This window comes from Herpailurus yagouaroundi, unplaced genomic scaffold, assembly GCF_014898765.1.
Source record: "Herpailurus yagouaroundi ecotype Mexico unplaced genomic scaffold, PumYag 162484, whole genome shotgun sequence".
Taxonomy (NCBI): domain Eukaryota; kingdom Metazoa; phylum Chordata; class Mammalia; order Carnivora; family Felidae; genus Herpailurus; species Herpailurus yagouaroundi.
This window is the reverse complement of record NW_024423208.1, coordinates 70073-89446: the sequence shown is the minus strand read 5'-3', so window position 1 is coordinate 89446 and position 19374 is coordinate 70073. Positions and strand designations below refer to the sequence as shown.

The following is a 19374-nucleotide window of genomic DNA, read 5'->3' as shown; positions in this document are numbered from 1 at the left end:
ACACACATCTAGAAAAGTGACAGAATTGGCATTCAATCCACAGTCTCTTGTCACTCTTTTTTTCTATACTGAATTTTTTTAATGTTTATTTTTGAGAGCGAGAGAGAGTGAGTGAGAGGGGGAAGGGCAGAGCGAGAGGGAGACAGGGAATCTGAAGCAAGCTCCAGGCTCTGAGCTGTCAGCACAGATCCCGATGCGGGGCTCGAACCCACAAACCGTGAGATGATGACCCGAGTTGAAGTTGGACGCTCAACCAACTGAGCCACCTAGGTGCCCTGTTTTATCACTTTTTATACCAGTTTCTTCCAACCCTTCTGAGTTACACACAGTATAGACAAATGTAAGAACATCCAGAACTTGACTACTTATGTTATGAGGAAGGCCACTGTCACCCATGATCTAACTTTTCATGAATAAGATTGATATTTCTCAACAGAAAAGTAGAGCAAATTAGCATTCGTATAATAAAACTTTGGCACACTATGTGTAACTTTGCTTCCAGGAATAATAATTTCTATCTGTTTTTCCCAAGCCCTCTGAACTCTCAAGGTATTTTTCTCAGGAACTTAATAAAGGTGGAAGAGGGCCTGTGAGGTAATATGAGAGGGAAATGTAAGGAAAAGACAGAGATTCCATTTTCCACCATTCCCTTCCAAATTTAAAATTTCTCCTTCAAATTTAAAAATACTTTCCTTATAAAAGTTTTTTTGATCAAGTTGTGCTTTTAGTAAGAAAAAGCGTAGGGGCGCCTGGGTGGCGCAGTCGGTTAAGCGTCCGACTTCAGCCAGGTCACGATCTTGCGGTCCGTGAGTTCGAGCCCCGCGTCGGGCTCTGGGCTGATGGCTCAGAGCCTGGAGCCTGTTTCTGATTCTGTGTCTCCCTCTCTCTGCCCCTCCCCCGTTCATGCTCTGTCTCTCTCTGTCCCAAAAATAAATAAACGTTGAAAAAAAAAAGAAAAAGCGTAATAAAGAACAAGTGGCACACCTCAGTGACTCAATCGGTTGAGCCTCCGACTCTTGCTTTCAGCTCAGGTCATGATCCCAGGGTCATGGGATGGAGCCCTGTGTTGGGCTCTGCGCTGAGCATGGAGCCTGCTTAAGATTCTCCCTCTCCCTCTGCCCCTCTCCTGACTTATGCTCTCTTTCTCTCTAAAAACAAATGTTTTTAATTAAAAAAAAGAAACTATTCTTTCAGCTTTCCCTTCAACTATCTGTGTACATGTTGCTTTTTCTTGGTTGATAAATACATATTCTCACCATTTCCAAATACCTCTTAATCAAAGTAACTTTTGAGATCAATTTATGTTTTTAGTAAACATCTTTAATGTAAATAGAGAAAATAGGTCAGTATTGATTATGATCTCTGATCACATAATGTTTCTTTTTGTTACTGACTTGAGTAGTAAACCTCTCTAACCTTATCCTCTGCTAATAATTAAGGTCAAAATGTACTGCTTATATGCAAGCATTGGGCAACATTTCAGGATAGATGAGTCTGTGAGACAGCATATTCCAATTTATCCAATCCCATTCTTTCTCTTTTAGGATGGTATGGCATAGCATACACTAAGTGGCCGAAGTGATTTTCCATGGTCAGAAGGGATATTTGCTCGTGGACATTATATTTAGAATTGCCAGCACATGGTGGCAATTAAAATTAATAATAATAAAAAGCAACAGATGTGGTTACTTTCATGGTTGCTTTTGAATTCTCTGCAATGTAGCCCCTTATTGTCACAGCCGTGGTGGGCCTCTGGCTCCATCCTTTGCCTTCAGCTTGGTTCTGCATGATGTTATTTCTAATACAGTTCAGTTTTCTCACATCATAATTCCGTCTCCTGTGGAAAGGAGAAAGGCCAAGAATGTGAATAAAGCAAATGCACTCAAGGTGCCTTCCGTTGTGCTTAAAACTTGATCCAAATATTTAGTCTGTACTCTAGAGTGATTTTAAAAGCTGGTTAATACCAAATGAAGTAAGTAAAACATAAAGAATCTGAATGTCAACAATAAAGGTCTTTTTAGCAATTGTGGCACCTTGAAATGAGGCTATTTGAATATAGTCACTAAAAGTTACATCCATAATGTATTTTTAAATTTTTTCTTAAATGGCACAAAATAGTCAAGTTTGTTCCTATTTTGTGAGTCTGTTAAGAATGCTTTTCTCTGAGTGATAGACTCATGTGATTTTTTTTTCTTCTGACTTTCCTAAACTGAATAAATTACCTATGTAATAAAAAATTAAAGAAGAAAAGCCTGTGAAAATGTAGTTTTATGTATATAAGTACTTAATTGAGTATTGAACATCTGTCCTTAACTCTGGATCAATAGGTAATTTTGCAAGTTAATCCTTGTTCGCTGTGTCAGTGCCCACCATGAATTCAGTCTTTTCTTAGCAGCAAATCCAACTTTTGAGCATTAAACTCCGCTTCATGTCCTCTCAAAGCTCCTGTCAACAGAACATTTTTCAGTGCCATTGAAGATAGAACTTTTTCCTGGGAAACTAAAATTCTCCCAAAGAAATGTATAATTTCTTCTTCAGTGATGAAATCAAATATCTACCTTTGCATGTTTTTGTGGTGGTTTTCTATTTTTATCCGATATACCAAAAAAAAAAAAAAAAAGATGCGTAGGTGGTATTGTATGGGCATATTTTCAGACCAAAAATCCAACTAAGACATGACCAATAGCCGTTTTCCAGCCATTAAATGCATCCCACAGGAAAACGACATTTCTCTTAAATTGGGCAGTACTGGATAGAAAGGCGTTTCTGCAGAGTAGGTTTGTGAAAATGCCATGTCCCCACTGATTGTAAATCCCTGGGAAAGGTGAAATTCCAGGTATAATTGATAATGTAATTTAACCAACAGTGTAAAACACTGCAATGGGTTTGAGAGGCTGAAGAACTCAAGCCTGCCTTTTTAGTTCCAGCAATGCATTCTCTTCCCCAACCTATTAAGCTGACTGACCCTCTCTGAGTTATAGATGAGGGATCAAGTTTTTCTCGTCTACTAGAACAGTGCTTGGGGAGATTATTAACGTCTGTAAAAGTCAAGTCTGATACTAGCCACGTTAATTAGCTCCTCAAGAGATGAGTAAACAAGACTACCACGACTGTTTACAAAACAGTGAAACATAATAAAATGTTTGAATTGGTTCTGTTAAAAAGAAAACTAACCCTAAAAAAGGTGAAGATACAGGAAGATTGAAACAACCACATTTATTTTTATTTTTTTTTTTAATTTTTTTTTTTCAACGTTTATTTATTTTTGGGACAGAGAGAGACAGAGCATGAACGGGGGAGGGGCAGAGAGAGAGGGAGACACAGAATCGGAAACAGGCTCCAGGCTCTGAGCCATCAGCCCAGAGCCTGACGCGGGGCTCGAACTCCCGGACCGCGAGATCGTGACCTGGCTGAAGTCGGACGCTTAACCGACTGCGCCACCCAGGCGCCCTGAAACAACCACATTTAGAGAGTGTGTGCTATTATTATTACTACTATAATTGTTTTCACTTCTGGCTTTCTTTTAAAGTTATCAGCATATAGGAGGCTAAAATTACAAAACAACTTGATAAGTGCCATCAGTTATTTTTGAAAATACCTAATGAAACCTCTCACTAGGAAAGTTCAGGATGCCTCATCTTTCATCATATAAAAATCTACCTTCTCTATGGACTATACCATTTTCTTCTGAAGAAAAAAGTGCATTATATTCCAAAATTACAACCCCTCTGTGAATCTCTGTGGACCATTCCCCATTAGGTGCTACATCATATATGAGTGTAAAAGACCCTCTCCTCTCAGAGGAAGACTGTATACCGAGTTTATAATACACACAGTGGCTATAATTATAAAAGATTATGATGACACAGTCAAGTGTGGATTTTATATCATACTGAAGCTCTGCACGTATTTATGGGAGGCAGAGATCCTTTCATGTCTTCATGTTTGGAGAATTCAGTTTATAAAATGCAAACTTTCCCACCTTCCAACACCTAAATGATGTCTTAGGAAGAACCATCTGTCCTATGGGTTGGCCATTGTTCTAATTGTCCTGGTTCTTTCACTGAATAGGTATATGTTTTCTTGTAGATGCATGCAGAATACAGCGGATGGCCCTTCTGACCATGTAGAAGATTACCTCTGTGATCCAGAAGAGATGCCCCTGGGCTCCAGAGAGTGCAAATTACCGTGTCCTGAGGATTGTGTGATATCTGAATGGGGTCCTTGGACCCGATGCACTTTGGTAAGATGATGAACCATTTATCAATATAGAGTTTACCCAGTTTTTTACCATGAAAGCTTCAGAGCTATTACTAAGAAAATAATAATTACTAAACCAAATTGCTTATGAAAGCAAGGGTGTTTTCTTGGCTACTTCATTCTATGATTATGCCATTTAAAGTCAGCAGTGTTTTGTCTCACACTAGAACAGCTCAACTTCTTGCAACCTTTATGCCTTCTGCCATCCTCCTAGACCCGCACAAAATACCTTCAGATTAGTTTATAACTACACAGCATGTTAAAAACTGCCATGGTGATAATGATTCCTTCCAGGTAAAGGGAAAAAGAATGAAGCTCTAGTAAAGGTACTTTAATGGTGTCAGGTTATTGTCATCCCTTGCTTTTTGCCCAATCCATTTTATTTAAATTGTTGGAATAATCTTTCACACAGTGGGGATACTGCAGCAGGGTATTGACACTGAAACGCAGAAGATCCTGGCAAGAAAGGGAATCGAAAGAAGGAAGCTGTGTGTCAGTGAATCTCTTTCCACACACTGACTCCATGTCTCTGTGGGCCTGGAAAGCCAGCTGAGACTTTCAAATCACACAAAGCTTCTAGATTTCAACAGCCCGTAGGGGCTCTTCCACAGGACCCTGGGAAGAGTCATTTGAAACAGAACTGGCTGAGCATGTAGGAAATGTGGCTTAGCGCAGGCACCTCTGCAAAGCTGTACGTTTCAAAATGGCATCAAAAACACGGGAAGAATACATCTAATGTGGAATTAATTTGCTGAAATACAACATAAGACAGTTTTAAAGAATTTACGATGCGTGTTTTCAAAGTGAGATTAATTTTCTATCTCAGGGTTAACATTATTAAAGGTGCTGATTAACAGCCAACTGATAGAGCAGGGGCAAAACAGGGCTGCCGGTGGACTTGGATACAGGTTAAATAGCGACAAAGAATCAGCTCTTTAATAAGGGTATGCAAATGATTTTCTGTTCTAATTCCATAGCATCATATCTGAAGTTCCTGTTCTTAGAAACCAGATGTTTTCAGAACAAGACTGTGCCAGTAACAGAATGGCAAGCTAGTCTTTTTTAACTGCTGAATTGTGTTTGTGGGCATGTATATGTGCCCATTAGGAAAAGAAAGGTCACTAAAACTAGTTATTTAAAGCCACCCTTAAAATGGTCTTTCAGGTCTAAGAAACTTAGATGGATGGATGGATGGATGGACGGATAGATAGATAGATAGATAGATAGATAGATAGATGACAGATAGATTTCTGTATTCATGATCTATAATAACTAATATGTTAAAATCACCCTTAAAATGGTTTTTCAGGTCCAAGAAACTATGTTAGATAGATTGTTTACAAATTCTGTATTAGTGATCTACAATAATTAATATGATCATATGTGTGTGTTTACATATGTGTGATGGGATGTATTGATTGGTATTTGACACACAGACTCTTAAGCATCTTATAGCTAGAGGGGACATCGGAAACTCATCTAACACTTGATTTTATAGATGGCGACACTGAGGTGTAATGAGAATGGCCCAAAAATTCTAACTCCTGTTCCAGTGCTCTCCCTCATATATTAGCTCTTGTGTGCCTGGGGATTCACCATTCTGAGGAGTTGTATTATTCTTTGTCAGCCTTGCAATCAAAGCAGTTTCCGGCAAAGGTCAGCTGATCCCATCAGACAACCTGCTGATGAAGGAAGAGCCTGCCCTAATGCCGTTGAAAAGGAACCTTGTAACCTAAACAAAAACTGCTTCCACTATGATTATAATGTAACAGGTATGTGCGTAGTCATCTCATCACAGAGTTAAAGGCCAAATCCTGTGCCTTTCATCTCAGCAGTATTCCCGTAAGTATTGTTCCTCTCCATCTGGGTCCCTTTTGGACATGCTTCTTACTTTCCCAGAGATAATTCTTTATTTAATGACAGAAATATTTATCTATTTCTCAGTAAACATCAGGATAGAGAATGAAAATATCACACAAACATTGAGCCCTTAAGGTAGATTGTGAATAGCCTAAATGATCCTATTGAAGACATCCTCTCACTTTGGGAAGGTGCAAATAAAAGATACATATCTTTCCCATAAGGATCAGGTTTATTGAAAGATGTCTTTCTTCTTCAGAAGATGTTTAATACCTATAACATACTGGGACAAAGTTCTTGGTGTGGGGGCAGTTTATAAGCATGATGAGTCTGATGTAAAAATGTCAGCAATCTTAAGCTACCAAAAAACCGTATGAAGAAGAGACAAACATTTCAGCATTATCAAAGTACAGATGAAAAAGGATGAATGTTTTTTTCAGAAGAAAAGACTTATTATGACTTCATTTTTTCCCATAACCCTCCTCTCATACCATAAAGGCTCAAATTCTAAGAAAGAAGAGAATGCATTGATTTATATGATGTAAGGCAACACTGAAGCTTATTTTGGAATTTTTCCCAAGTAATTTTCCCGCTGAAACAAACTCTAAACATTGTGCACTAACACACAGCAGTCAGATTGGCTTTTTGTCTCCTTAGGTTTTTCTCTTCCATTTCCTTTGATGATACAAAGAAGTCACAGTTCTCTGGGACATGCTATGCTACCCTGGAAAGAAAGATTGAAAGAATTACTTTGCAAAAGACATGAAATAAAAGAATTAAATAGATATGGCCAAAGTGATTTTGAAATAAATAAGTGTATATTTTAAAACATTCTAAGTATGGACAGTAAGTGAAATAGTGTTTTGTTTGAAATAATGTTAAAATTTAAATTTCTACTTTTATTAGGAAAAAAACGTTTTTAAGTGACATTCGATCTGCAGGCCAAAGCCAGTTTCACACTGTCACCAAAAGGCTAGCTGTCAAGATTGTCAGGTAGACATCTGCCTTCAAGAATAATCCCCATAGCTATGTGCAACCCCAGCAATTCCATTTGACTCTTGATATGTTCAAAGCCGGGACCCATATGCTCTGCATGTGGGATGATTGATTGTGGGGCTTAGGAAGCAGTTGTGAATTAAATATGGGATTCAGGTCATCAGAGTTTCATTTGAAATCTGTTTCATACATAGCCTTCTGTTCTGATGGGCTCCCTTCCTTTCAGACTGGAGCACGTGTCAGCTCAGTGAGAAGGCAGTTTGTGGAAATGGCATTAAAACAAGGATGTTGGATTGTGTTCGAAGTGATGGCAAGTCGGTTGACCTGAAATATTGTGAAGAGGTGAGGGGATACTGTGTTATATCTTTGTGAGTAAATTCTTCCCTAATAATTTCAATTCATGCTGAGCCAAGTGACCTGTGCTCAGTGCAGCTCATTGCCAGCAGATGGTTTTCTATACTACTCAGAGGCTGTTAAGCACCCTCTTGAAAAGAAACACTGTCCAACTACTGATTTCTACACATAATTTCCTGTATTTTGTTCTGCTTGGAGCCCAAAGGTATGCTAATTAGCCTATTTGGAAAGAAATGCTTGGGGAACAATAAGTAATCAAGGTGAATAAAGGCAATAAATCTTAATCAGACTACTCATCATCTTTTGTAATTTCATGTGAATTTTGTGTTGCCTGGGACACCTGCCAAGAGCCATCATTTATTCTCTCTGTTGCTAAACATTGATCGCATGTGGTTTGGTAGCAGATTTTGATATTAGGATCTAATATCCAGCTGTGAGAGTCTAAGTACTCAGGTCTGGGTAAGAGAGAGCTTGAAATTCAAACAAAGGAATGAAGTCTGCCATTATATCTTTGAGGTGCAGAGAATTGTAACTGTTAATTTTCCAATTTATAAAAGTAATGTCATCATTTCTAGGTATGACCATATGAAATGTGAGGAAACATAGTTGTTGGCCTTTCTCTTCCTGAAGCTACACTTCATGTTGTAATTATTTTGTCCGACTTCCATACCAAAAGGGTCCCCACATTCCTGACAGGTTTTAACTCCTCCTGCATCTAAACCCCACTGCGTTAAACATGAACCAAGATAAACAGGAGCCTCAATAGATCTTGAACACATAGAGAGGAGCTTATGACCTCATTAGGGTTCAGCAGACATGGTGACCATGACTTCTACCTACACATCTTGGGGGCTATATAAGCCCATGGTAAATTATTCCAGCTACTAAGAGAAAACTCCAGATGGAGATAATATCAATCCATTTGATATCTTTATCATGTAGACCTAACAACTTCCTTATATCTGTCCATGGGAATGGAGTTGCTAAGTATTCTGAAAACAAGTTGTTTAGTTAGTAAATTCCTTCCACTACCATCTTATTACATAATTTAGTGTATTCATACTTTAGTTATAAATTTTATACCTGAATTAATTTGGTTTTGAAACTAGTAACATCAAAGTAATGTAACCATTATAAAAAATAACATTAGTATTAATGAACATTACTATAGTCATATGCTGGCTGGAGAGCTTTCATCTACTTCCAGTTGATTAATATATCTCCTTTTTTGCAAACGTACATGTAAATGTCCTCCTGGATCAGAATGAAATATACATTAAATAGCTGAGAGCTTTGTGAAAGCTAACTCCAAATCATACAAAACCAATTAAAAAATAAGTGACTACAGGACAGAGGTATAAATAGAGTCCTTTATTTCTTAAATGAAATGTGAGTAAAACCTTGAGAAATAACTGTTATTTTAATTATCCAGGAGCCTAGATAAATTTACTTTTATGCATTAATGTTACATTTTTTGAATACTGTGGTAACAATTAGGGATTCAAATCATAACATTGTAGTAATCACTGTCTTTAGGAAGTACAGTGCTACTCTCAACAGGAATTGGAATAAACAACTCCTATCCTGTTTATGCATCCCCGTGGATGCGGTAGTATTAACTAATATCCCTGAGAAAAGCTGGCTATCTTTTTAAATAATGGATTGATTGCCTACCTACTAATTCATGTGCAAACCCTGCATTCAGAACAACAGCAGTAGCTAACTCTTGCTGTTTCCCTAAGAACCAGAAAGAAATAATGCCATTCCCCCACAGCAAAGGGGACAATTAGGGTTAAACCTATCTAGCATTTATATAGCATTTTTTTCTTTGATGTTTTTCAGACATTTATTCATCCAATGCTAGTAATTGCTTTCTCCTTTCCTCTTCTTTGATCCCTGAACAGGTTTCTTTTCATTTAGTTAGATACATATGTTTAGATAGATGAGAGAGTAAGAGAAGAAGAAAAAAAGAGGAACAATAAATGTAAGAAAAAACCATAGTAGACTGTTAAAATGTCTTACCACTGGATACCAGAAAGATCTATAAACAGACATCCTTTTCAACTCTGCAGTGAAATAAGTCATAGTAGCTGAATTCTGTGATTCAAACCCTCTCTCCATGAAACTATTATCTGCCTTAAATGTTACACATCCTTATTAGCATATAATTGCCTTAAGTCTCCTTTCTCCAACCTCCCATGATTTAAGTGACTTTTTGAGACCTTAATTAAGTGATATGGTAAAAATGTTCATACCAAATCCTCAGCTTTGTCAAGTATTACTGGTGAAGAATGTAATAGGAATGCCTGGAGAGATGTGTACCATACAGTCACTGATCTGATCCTCTCTCAGTGGACAACTTAGAGCTGAGAGCTATACTTGAACCACAATATAACATTTCTTTGGCCATCTTTTACTATATACCATAGACACTATAAACTTCTCTTTCATGCAAAAATTTTAAAAACCACTTTAAAAATCCCAAGGATTAAAAACAAAACAAAACCTGTAGTCTCCTAACAAGCTCTTAAGCACTTCTATTTTCATGCTACTTTGTACCTTGGGCTTTTTAACTGTTTGCATATAAAAAGTAGATGAGTTTGAAATCTCATATTTTAAAAGCAGGATGCTTAAACAAGGAAGGAACTCAATGCTAATAAAATGTCACAGTATCAGAATCTAATGAGAGGCTAACCAAAATAAGTAAATTATACCTCACTTAGCTGCTGAGATCAGTTTTAGAAAAGAAAATCTTTGTAAAAAATAAATGCGTATAAAATATTTGTAATCAAAAAATTCTGGCAACCCATATTTCCTTTTGAGAGAGATCACATACTTAACTATTATTGAATATTATTTCAATGTTATATTATTAGTTTTTGAGTGATAATTTGTCTTTTAAACCTTTTGTTTTTCAGTTTTAACATGACACATAAAAAGAAATAATATCCCAAAGATACAATTATAAATCTAGATATTGGTGATATTCTTGGTTTTTAACTAATGGGAAGCAATCATGCTTACACCTATCTCGTTACTCCTTTAGGGAAAGTAAACCAATTTGGAGACTAAATCTACTTTTTTTTCATTCCTTATTTAAAAACTTCAACAACGGGAATGCCTGAGTGGCTCAAGATCAAGCCCTGCACTGGGCTCTGTGCTGGGCATGGAGGCTGCTCAAGATTCTCTCTCTCCTTCTACCTCAGCCCCTCCCCAACTAGCTGTCTATCTCAAAAAAAAAAATATTTTTTGAATTTAGGAGGTCAAGCGTAGCTCAGTTAACAGTCTGACTTGGTTTCAACTCAGGTTATGATCTCACAGTCTGTGAGCTAGAGCCCCACGGAGGGCTCCACACTGACAGCATGGAGCCTGCTTGGGATTCTCTCTCTCTCTCTCTCTCTCTCTCCCTCCCTCCCTCCCTCCCTCCCTCCCTCCCTCTCTCTCTCTCTCTCCCTCTCTCCCTCTCTCTCTGCCTCTCCCCCAATTATATATGCTCTCTCTCTCAAAATAAGTAAACTTAAGGGGTGCCTGGGTGGCTCAGTCAGTTAAGCCTCTGACTTCAGCTCAGGTTATGATCTCATGATCCATGAGATCTAGCCCCACATCAGGCTCTGTGCTGACAGCTCAGAGCCTGGAGTCTGCTTTGGATTCTGTGTCTCCCTCTCTCTCTGCCACTCCCCCTCTGTCTGTCTGTCTCTCTCTCAAAATATAAATAAACATTTAAAAAAATTAAAAAACATAACTAACTTAAAAAAATGATAGCATTAGCTAAAATTTAAAAACTTTTTTTTTTTAATTTGAAAGTTCAGCAATGCATATGGAGTAAATGGACTCCTCTGTTCATCCTGTGCCCTTTGTTCCCACTCTCGTGGGTTGAACAACTTTATAGTTTTAAGTTTGGGTGTTTGTCCTCCAGATACCATTTTGTTTTATTATGCATCTTGCTTATTCTTCCTCTCCTCTCCTCCCCACTACTATTTTTTTTTCTTCCTCCCATCCTCCCTCTAATAATAAGACACATCATGCCATCCTTCCAGGTCAGTAAAACAGATCTACCTCTTTCCTTTCAGCTTGGCCTGGAGAAGAACTGGCAGATGAACACATCCTGCATGGTGGAATGTCCTATCAACTGTCAGCTTTCTGACTGGTCTCCTTGGTCAGAATGCTCTCAAACATGTGGCCTCACAGGTTTGTTTGTACCTTCATTAGCATTAGATTAATAGTCAAGGAATATGAAATATCACTCTTGCTTTAATGCTTACCAGATAATTTTCATAAAGGTTGAATCAGTGTCTTTCCTTTCAAAATATCTGAGACTTGTCCCTTGGATCTCCTCAGGAGAAATGTCTGTGATGCCTTCTTTCAAGATAGATGCTTACACAAATATATCACTTTGCATCACTTTGTATCTCTTAAAGGAAAAATGATCCGAAGACGAACAGTGACTCAGCCCTTTCAGGGTGATGGACGACCATGCCCTGCCCTGATGGAACAGTCTAAGCCTTGCCCAGTGAAGCCCTGTTATCAATGGCAATATGGCCAGTGGTCTCTATGCCAAGTACAGGTAATCAAATCTCAAGAAGTTGTATAGAGGGGCGCCTGGATGGCTCAGGCAATTAAGCGTCTGTCTCTTGATCTCAGATCAGGTCTTGATCTCAGGGTCATGAGTTCAAGCCCCTCATTGGGCTCCATGGAGCATGGAGCCTACTTAAAAAAGGTGTGGGGGGGCCACCTTGGTGGCTCAGTCATTTGAGCATCCGACTCTTGATTTCAGCTCAGGTCATGATCCCAGGGTCATACAGAAGAGCCCTGTGTCTGACTTCCCTCTGAGTGCAGAACCTGCTTAGGATTCTCTCTCTCTCTCGCTTTGCCCCTCTTCACATTCACTCTCTCTTTAAAAAAAAATATATATATATATAGAGAGAGAGAGAGACAGAGACAGAGAGACAGAGAGACAGAGAGACAGAGACAGAGTGAGAGACAGAGAGAGACAGAGAGAGAGGTGTGTTCTTTATCTGCAGAGATTTAGTTTCAGAAATATTTTTCAGAACTTACAGATGACATGTTTCCTCTTAAAGATTTTAGGTCCCTTGCTATTTCCTAACTGTTTAATTAGTTTTGATAACCAGCAGTCCCTGTCCTGTGTGTTTAAAATCATTTGGAGACAGATTCATTTTAATGAAAATTTATTTGCCTGTCTTCGGCTACAAAAAAAAAAAATAAATTGTTCATTGTATACTTTATGGCTAGTTTCCTACAGGACTTCTTCTCTAGGGTTTCAAATGCTTCTTTAACTGCTCATAAATCAAGATCAATGGTGCAGAAGATGACTGTAAGTGATGAGCTTGCTAATGAATTATTTTTCTTTTCCTAATTAGTTATTTCTTCCTGCGTTCTAGGATGCCCAGTGTGGTGAAGGGACCAGAACGAGGAACATTTCTTGTGTAGTGAGTGATGGGTCAGGTGATGATTTCGGCAAAGTGGTGGATGAAGAATTCTGTACTGACATTGAACCCGTTATAGAGGGTAATAAAAAAATGGTTCTCGAGGAGACCTGCACCCAGCCTTGCCCAGGTAACAATAACAAAATGTTATTCATAGTTTGGTCATTTCTTACTAGACCTAGGATAGAGAAGAGGTTGCACTTGCTAGTCTAAGTTAAGGCATGTCAGCAAGTCTTCTCATTCAGTAGTATCTGTGTCAACAACTGGATACGTAGCGTGGATGCAGGGGTTACTGCCTTGTTACTGCCAACTCAGGGTGAAGTCCAGGTCTCCCGTGTGGCCTCTGCTGTCACCCTGGGGTTCTAACACCCGCAGAGGAGGGCAGTTAAGGCCTTAGGCTCCTGCTTGACAGGGAACGTATGAAAGGGAATTTGTATCTATTTAGGATTTCCAGGAGAGAGAGAAGCAGGGTTTTAACACAAATGGCTAACAAAAGATTTAAGTCCTATAATTAATGAAAACTTACTTTGGGTCCTGAAAAGAATCAAAAACAAAATCACACCTAGATACACTGTAGTTAAAACACAAAATGTAGAAAACTAGAGAACTAGTAAAGCATGCAGAAAGAAAAAAAAAGAGTACTTACAACTGGAAGGCAATCAGTTAGAATCATAAAAAATTCTTCTTAGTTACAATGAAAGTCCGAAGACAATGGAATATATGCACAGTGTGATGGAAAATAGTCATGAGCCTAAAATCCTTTCCCCAGCAAAATCATTCGAGAGTGAGAAAAAAATATTATGGAAGAAAATATTGAAAGAAATTACCACAATTCAGAGTTGGACACATGGGTTCATGCAGTAAAATGTGGAAAGCAAATATCGTATATCAAATAGTTTAGAAATAATTGGAAGACAAGATAAGCTAATATTGGAATATATCAAATATCAAATAGTATATCAAATAGTTTAGAAATAATTGGAAGACAAGATAAGCTAATATTCAGGAAGTTGGGCTTGGTGCAGAGAACTGTAGGGTAGACAGAAGATCAAAATAAGCTCAACATCAAGCATGAGCCTAAGGCTTTGAGAAAGATGGGGGCAACAATTTATTAGTAGACGAGAGAGAAATAAGACTGGAAGTAAATGGCCTGTATTTCACCCTCAGTGGAAAGTTTTTATTCTCCACTTTGCTTATAATTATGAGAAGAAAAAAATTGATCTCTTTAAGGAATGTGTTATTTTGAATAAGATCCCCAAAAAATAAAAATAAGGATTTGGCAAACAAATTTTGACTGGAGACAAAAATAGACTACCTAAATAAAAAAGTTATGGTTTAAGGAAATTTTAAAGATGGAGGACATATTTTCAAAAGTTTATTTTAATGGATTGAGGTCTCTAAATGCTGTAAAAAGCTTACTATATGGGTTGCTCATTCTCTCATCAGTTTATTCATTCTTAAGTAAATTATTTGAGATGATAATATTGGCACTTTCTATAGTTTATTAAGATGAACTGAATAAAATTAAAACAGAGCAGTAAAGTAAAATAATCCCTGATATTTTGAACTATATGCTAGATTTTGAGGGCATTCCTCACAACCGTAACAACAGCCTTTGTACGTACTTATAGTTTCATCTGCTTCAAATGAAGAAAGATCTTTTTAAAAATCTTACGTTCAAGACCTCGATTAAGTGTTGCTTCTTAGACATTCCTGCACCTGCTAATAATAAACTATTCCTGACCCAGCAATTCCCCTACTCCGTTTCCTGCCCTCCCCCCACCCCACAAAAAACTGGCCTGATTGCAATCCACATTCTCACATACAATTCAGTAAAATCATTTTGCTTCACAGCTGACCAAGGTTGAGGCTGTGGCAGCAGGTAAGGGCTCTGGGCAGAGCCAAGGACTGAACCTTTGGGCTTTGATGTGCTAAATGGCCACATAGTCAAAAGGCACCAGAACTAAAAGTTGGAAGGCCTGTCTATTCCAGAGCCAAATCTCCAGCACCATAATAGGATTATCATGATAACCACAACACGGAGCAGCACTAGCAGCCTTGCCAGGAATTCGTGTCTGCTTTCCTGTGGAGTTTGTCTACTTGTTTTCTTATACTTCCTACAGCACAATCACCCACTCATTTTATTATTATTATCAGGTGTTACTGGGGGCTAGGCACAGGGCTCAATACATTGAGAGACATATATACCCTGTCCTCATTGAGTTTACCTTCTAATGGAAGAGACTGGTGCTAATCTAATAGTAACATAAATAAACACAAGATTGAAATTTGTCCTAAGTTACCCAAAGGAAAACAAGATCCCACAATAACATAAAACAGAACAAACACACTATTCTAATTAAATTAATTACAAACCCATAAGGAGGCTGCTCTTCTAAGTTACCATCTCTTCATCCCAGTTGCCAGTTTTCTCCAATAATGGGTTTTGAAAACTAGCAACATATGAGCTAATAAGCTTTAAAGTAAGTAAAATACTGAAGGAGGAAGTGCATTTTATATACTTGTCCTATCTTTTGCAGGCATAGTGTGGTTTATTATTATAATGGTTTATATGGTCAAAACATAAAAGTATGTTTAGTACAAGCCCAATGTCTCACTGTCATTTGCTGTTATTCAGCCTTTAAAGCCTGACATGGATTCTTTCGGGGTGACAATTATATAATTCACAGACAAATATTAAAAGATTTATTGAGTTTTGTTGTAAAATACACTATGTCAAGTGATATAATCACAGAGATAAAGCCTACCAGTAAAAAAAAAAAAAAAAAAAGATATGTTTTATTTCCATGTAGTTTGCAATCGCTGGGGTGTAGTTACAGTACCTTTATCTTGAGAGGACTATTTAAAATTTCAATAGTTTTTCCTATGTATTTAAAAACTGAGTAACCCCAAAGTATTTAAACATGCTTTGTAGTTTCTTTTTCCTTAACACTTCTAAAATTTAGTAGAATTTTCTGCACTTCAGGAGGACATTGACTATTAATGACATACTATAATAAAGGTCTATAAAAATCACTCCACTTTACTGTTATACATATACCTATTAGCCAGTTATTCACGTCTGGCCAAGATTTCTTAATTATAACACAAGACATGTTTTCATTAATCAGATCTCCAGGCAAATTTGTGCTAATATTAGGCATCTTCAGCATAATATAAGGCAATATGAATTATGCATATGGTATGGCTGGAATAATTAAAATGATAAGAATCCCTGTGGATTCGTGTCTATCATAATTTACTATAGCCTGTGTACAGTATCACCAGTCAGTCCTGAAGAATGGATGGGTATACAGGAAAGGTATATTTCATCAAATCCTCCTTGTTCTCCAAATGGTTGAAGATGTTGAACGCAGGATACACCAGGGCCCAGCAATTCCACTCCTAAGTATACACCCAGTAGAAATGCATATATAAGTTCAAAGACTCACACTAAGATGTTCACAATAGCAGTATTCATTATAGAAATAATGTATAACTCTCCACCTGCCCATCAAAAGAATGGTATCTAACTTATGATACAGTCATATAATGGAGTAAAATACAGCACTAACGATCACAGTGAAACTACATAAATACATGTGGATCCTGCAAACATAAATGAGTGAAGTATTTTTTACACATACAGATGGTACGATTCCATATGTCACACAAGAAACGTTTCTGAAATTCTGAGAATGTCCTGTTGCTTGATTTGGGCATTGGCCGCAAAGTTATAAAATCAGACTGTGAAAATTTGAACATTTATAATATGTGATCATTTTTCATGCATATTCTTCTTCAATAAATAATTGAAAAAATAATTCAATTGAAGATGTAGGTCAGATAAAGTCACAAGGATTATTACTACTACTGCAGTTGCTGCTCAATTGACGTCTCACCTCACACCTCTGGCAAGAAATAGGAAAAACTAAAGTATAAATGCCAGTTTTCTCAGCCTTGGAGTTCAAGTGTTTTTGAAATTATGCATATCTACAAGACAAATTTCATGTATATTTAGATTTTCATTGGTACTACCAAGTGCTTAATAAACCTCTTCACCATAATGTCAAGAATGGTGGTAGGTTTTTTGTTTTGTTTTGTTTTTTAATATATAAAGTTTATTTTGAGAGGGAGAGCACATGCACAAAAGAGAAAGAGGGAGAAGGGCAGAGAGAGAGAGGGAGAATCCCAAGCAGGCTTCTCACTAACAGTGCAGGGCTTGACGCGGGACTCAAACTCACCAACCACCCTGAGATCATGACCTGAACCAAAATCTAGAGTCAGATCCTTAACCGACTGAGCCACGCAGGCGTCCCTGGAGTGGTGGTAGGTTTTAATCAACTGTTTGTTGTCTCTTAAGAGGAGGTGAATCATAAGACACAAGATCCTGGAAGCTGTAGTTTCTATTCATCAACATCCACTCCAAAACTAACATTAATATACACTTGTAAACCACATATAAACTTGCCAAAATTAAATACTTATCTAAATCCTATAAATATCATGTATGACTAGCATACCAAAAAACATTTCCCAGTGAGGTGAAGAAATATAATTACTAGCTGGACGGCTGCTATTTATGGGTATGTGTATGAACTACCAACCGGTGTTTTACAGGTGACTGTTATCTGAAGGACTGGTCTTCGTGGAGCCTGTGTCAGATAACCTGCGTGAATGGTGAGGACCTAGGCTTTGGTGGAATACAGGTCCGTTCCAGAGCTGTGATCATACAAGAACTGGAAAATCAACATCTATGCCCAGAGCAAATGTTAGAAACAAAATCATGTGATGGTGAGTGCTGCAATTCATGAAATCTTTTCAATTTAGTTTTAAGAGACAAAAGCGTAAGATATAGAATTTTCTGTTCAATAAGTAAATTTGCTAAGATCTCTTAAGACTGAGAATTAAGAGTAGGATTCTGAGTCCTAAAAAGTTACAGGAAGAAAAATCTCTCACCCTTCAAAAATTAGATAAAAAATGTAAAAAATGGTTCACAGTTTTATTAGCTACAGAAGGCCCAGATAATTAAGAGCACATTATTTGGACACTCAGACAATCCTGATCATGTATGACTCTAACAATATCCTTTATTTAAGTTAAAGGAAACAAAGAAAAACTACAAATCCGCATCAAAATGAGAGATTTTTATTATATTCTTATAAATTGATAAAGTATTGGTAAGAACTAATATGACATAACACATGAACATACATGTTTATGTGTCTATATGTGAATGTATACACACATATAGAGCCATGCACCCAATATAAACAGTACATGACATTTTCAAAAACAACAGAGCATTAAAATGTCATACTTTGGGAACACAGAGGCAGTCTAAGTGAAAACAAAAGACTTTATATCTAGTGTAGAACATAGGTCCTCTCCTTCCTGCTTGTCTTTGGAAACAATTAAAGAGTATCACAATTAATAGCAAATGGGAGCCAAAATACTACTTTTTTTTACTGAAAAGTTGGAGACAAAAGCTTGGAATGTTAGTGAAGAAGGCTTAGAATAAAAGCCAAATGGGCTAGATGACTTAACCCAAGAATTAGGTATAATTATGCACCTTGTCAGTTGAATCTTCCCTAATTTACCAAACAGATAAACCATTCCCTACGTCCTAGGAGGGTGTAGGTAATGAAGTAGAGAAAAGCCAGGGGTTACAATAAATGAAACAGACCCAAGGAAAAATTTGTTCACCCCCAAATGACAACGAAATAAAATTAGAAATCAGTAACACAGCAATTGCGAAAGAAATGTCACCATGCACACAGCAGTAAAAACTGGAAACGACACTTCTAGAGCATTACACATCAAATGGTATGTGGGATTTAGCACAAAAGTACTTACAAGAAAACTTAAAGCCTGAAATGCCTAAATAGGGGAGTAGAAAAGATGAAAATGAGCTAAGCATTAAACTCAACTAAAATGTAACTAATACAGATAAATATAAATTCAGTGAGATAGAAAACAAACAAAATAATCAACAACCAATAGTTGACCAAACTAACTAAATAGACCACCTCATGGAAAAAATCAGGAAAAAAGAGCAAAATAACTACTACATCATATAGAGTAGAGTTTTAAAAATTATGACTAGAGGTGCCTCGCTGGCTCAGTCAGTTAAGCGTCTGATTCTTGATCTTGGCTCAGGTCATGATCTCCGGGGCTCGTGAATTCAAGCCCTACGTAGGGCTGTGCACTGATGGTGTAGAGCCTACTTGGGATTCTGTCTCTCCTTCTCTCTGCCCCCCCCCCAAAATGGATAAACTTAAAAAAATAAAAATTATCAATAAATTTTCCTAATAAATATAGAAACTTCAAGATAATCTAAATTTTATAATTTATCAAGAATGATACAGAATCTAAACTATGGATTATGTAACTATTAGAAACTCAAGTGTATCAAATATTTACTTATACATGAAACAAACTAAAACATAAATGGCTTTGA

General features: G+C 37.3%; 1 protein-coding gene across 1 annotated transcript in view; it reads left to right on the top strand.

Annotated features, from left to right (window-relative positions):
* The window catches only part of LOC121026794 (thrombospondin type-1 domain-containing protein 7A), a 68578-nt gene that overhangs the window by 32818 nt on the left and 16386 nt on the right, over positions 1-19374 (top strand). Inside the window, exons 7-13 of the mRNA XM_040469577.1 lie at positions 4090-4243; positions 5888-6032; positions 7343-7458; positions 11541-11658; positions 11889-12034; positions 12870-13044; positions 17535-17708. Coding sequence (XP_040325511.1) covers positions 4090-4243; positions 5888-6032; positions 7343-7458; positions 11541-11658; positions 11889-12034; positions 12870-13044; positions 17535-17708 — 1028 coding nt within the window. The remainder of the gene's footprint in view (positions 1-4089; positions 4244-5887; positions 6033-7342; positions 7459-11540; positions 11659-11888; positions 12035-12869; positions 13045-17534; positions 17709-19374) is intronic.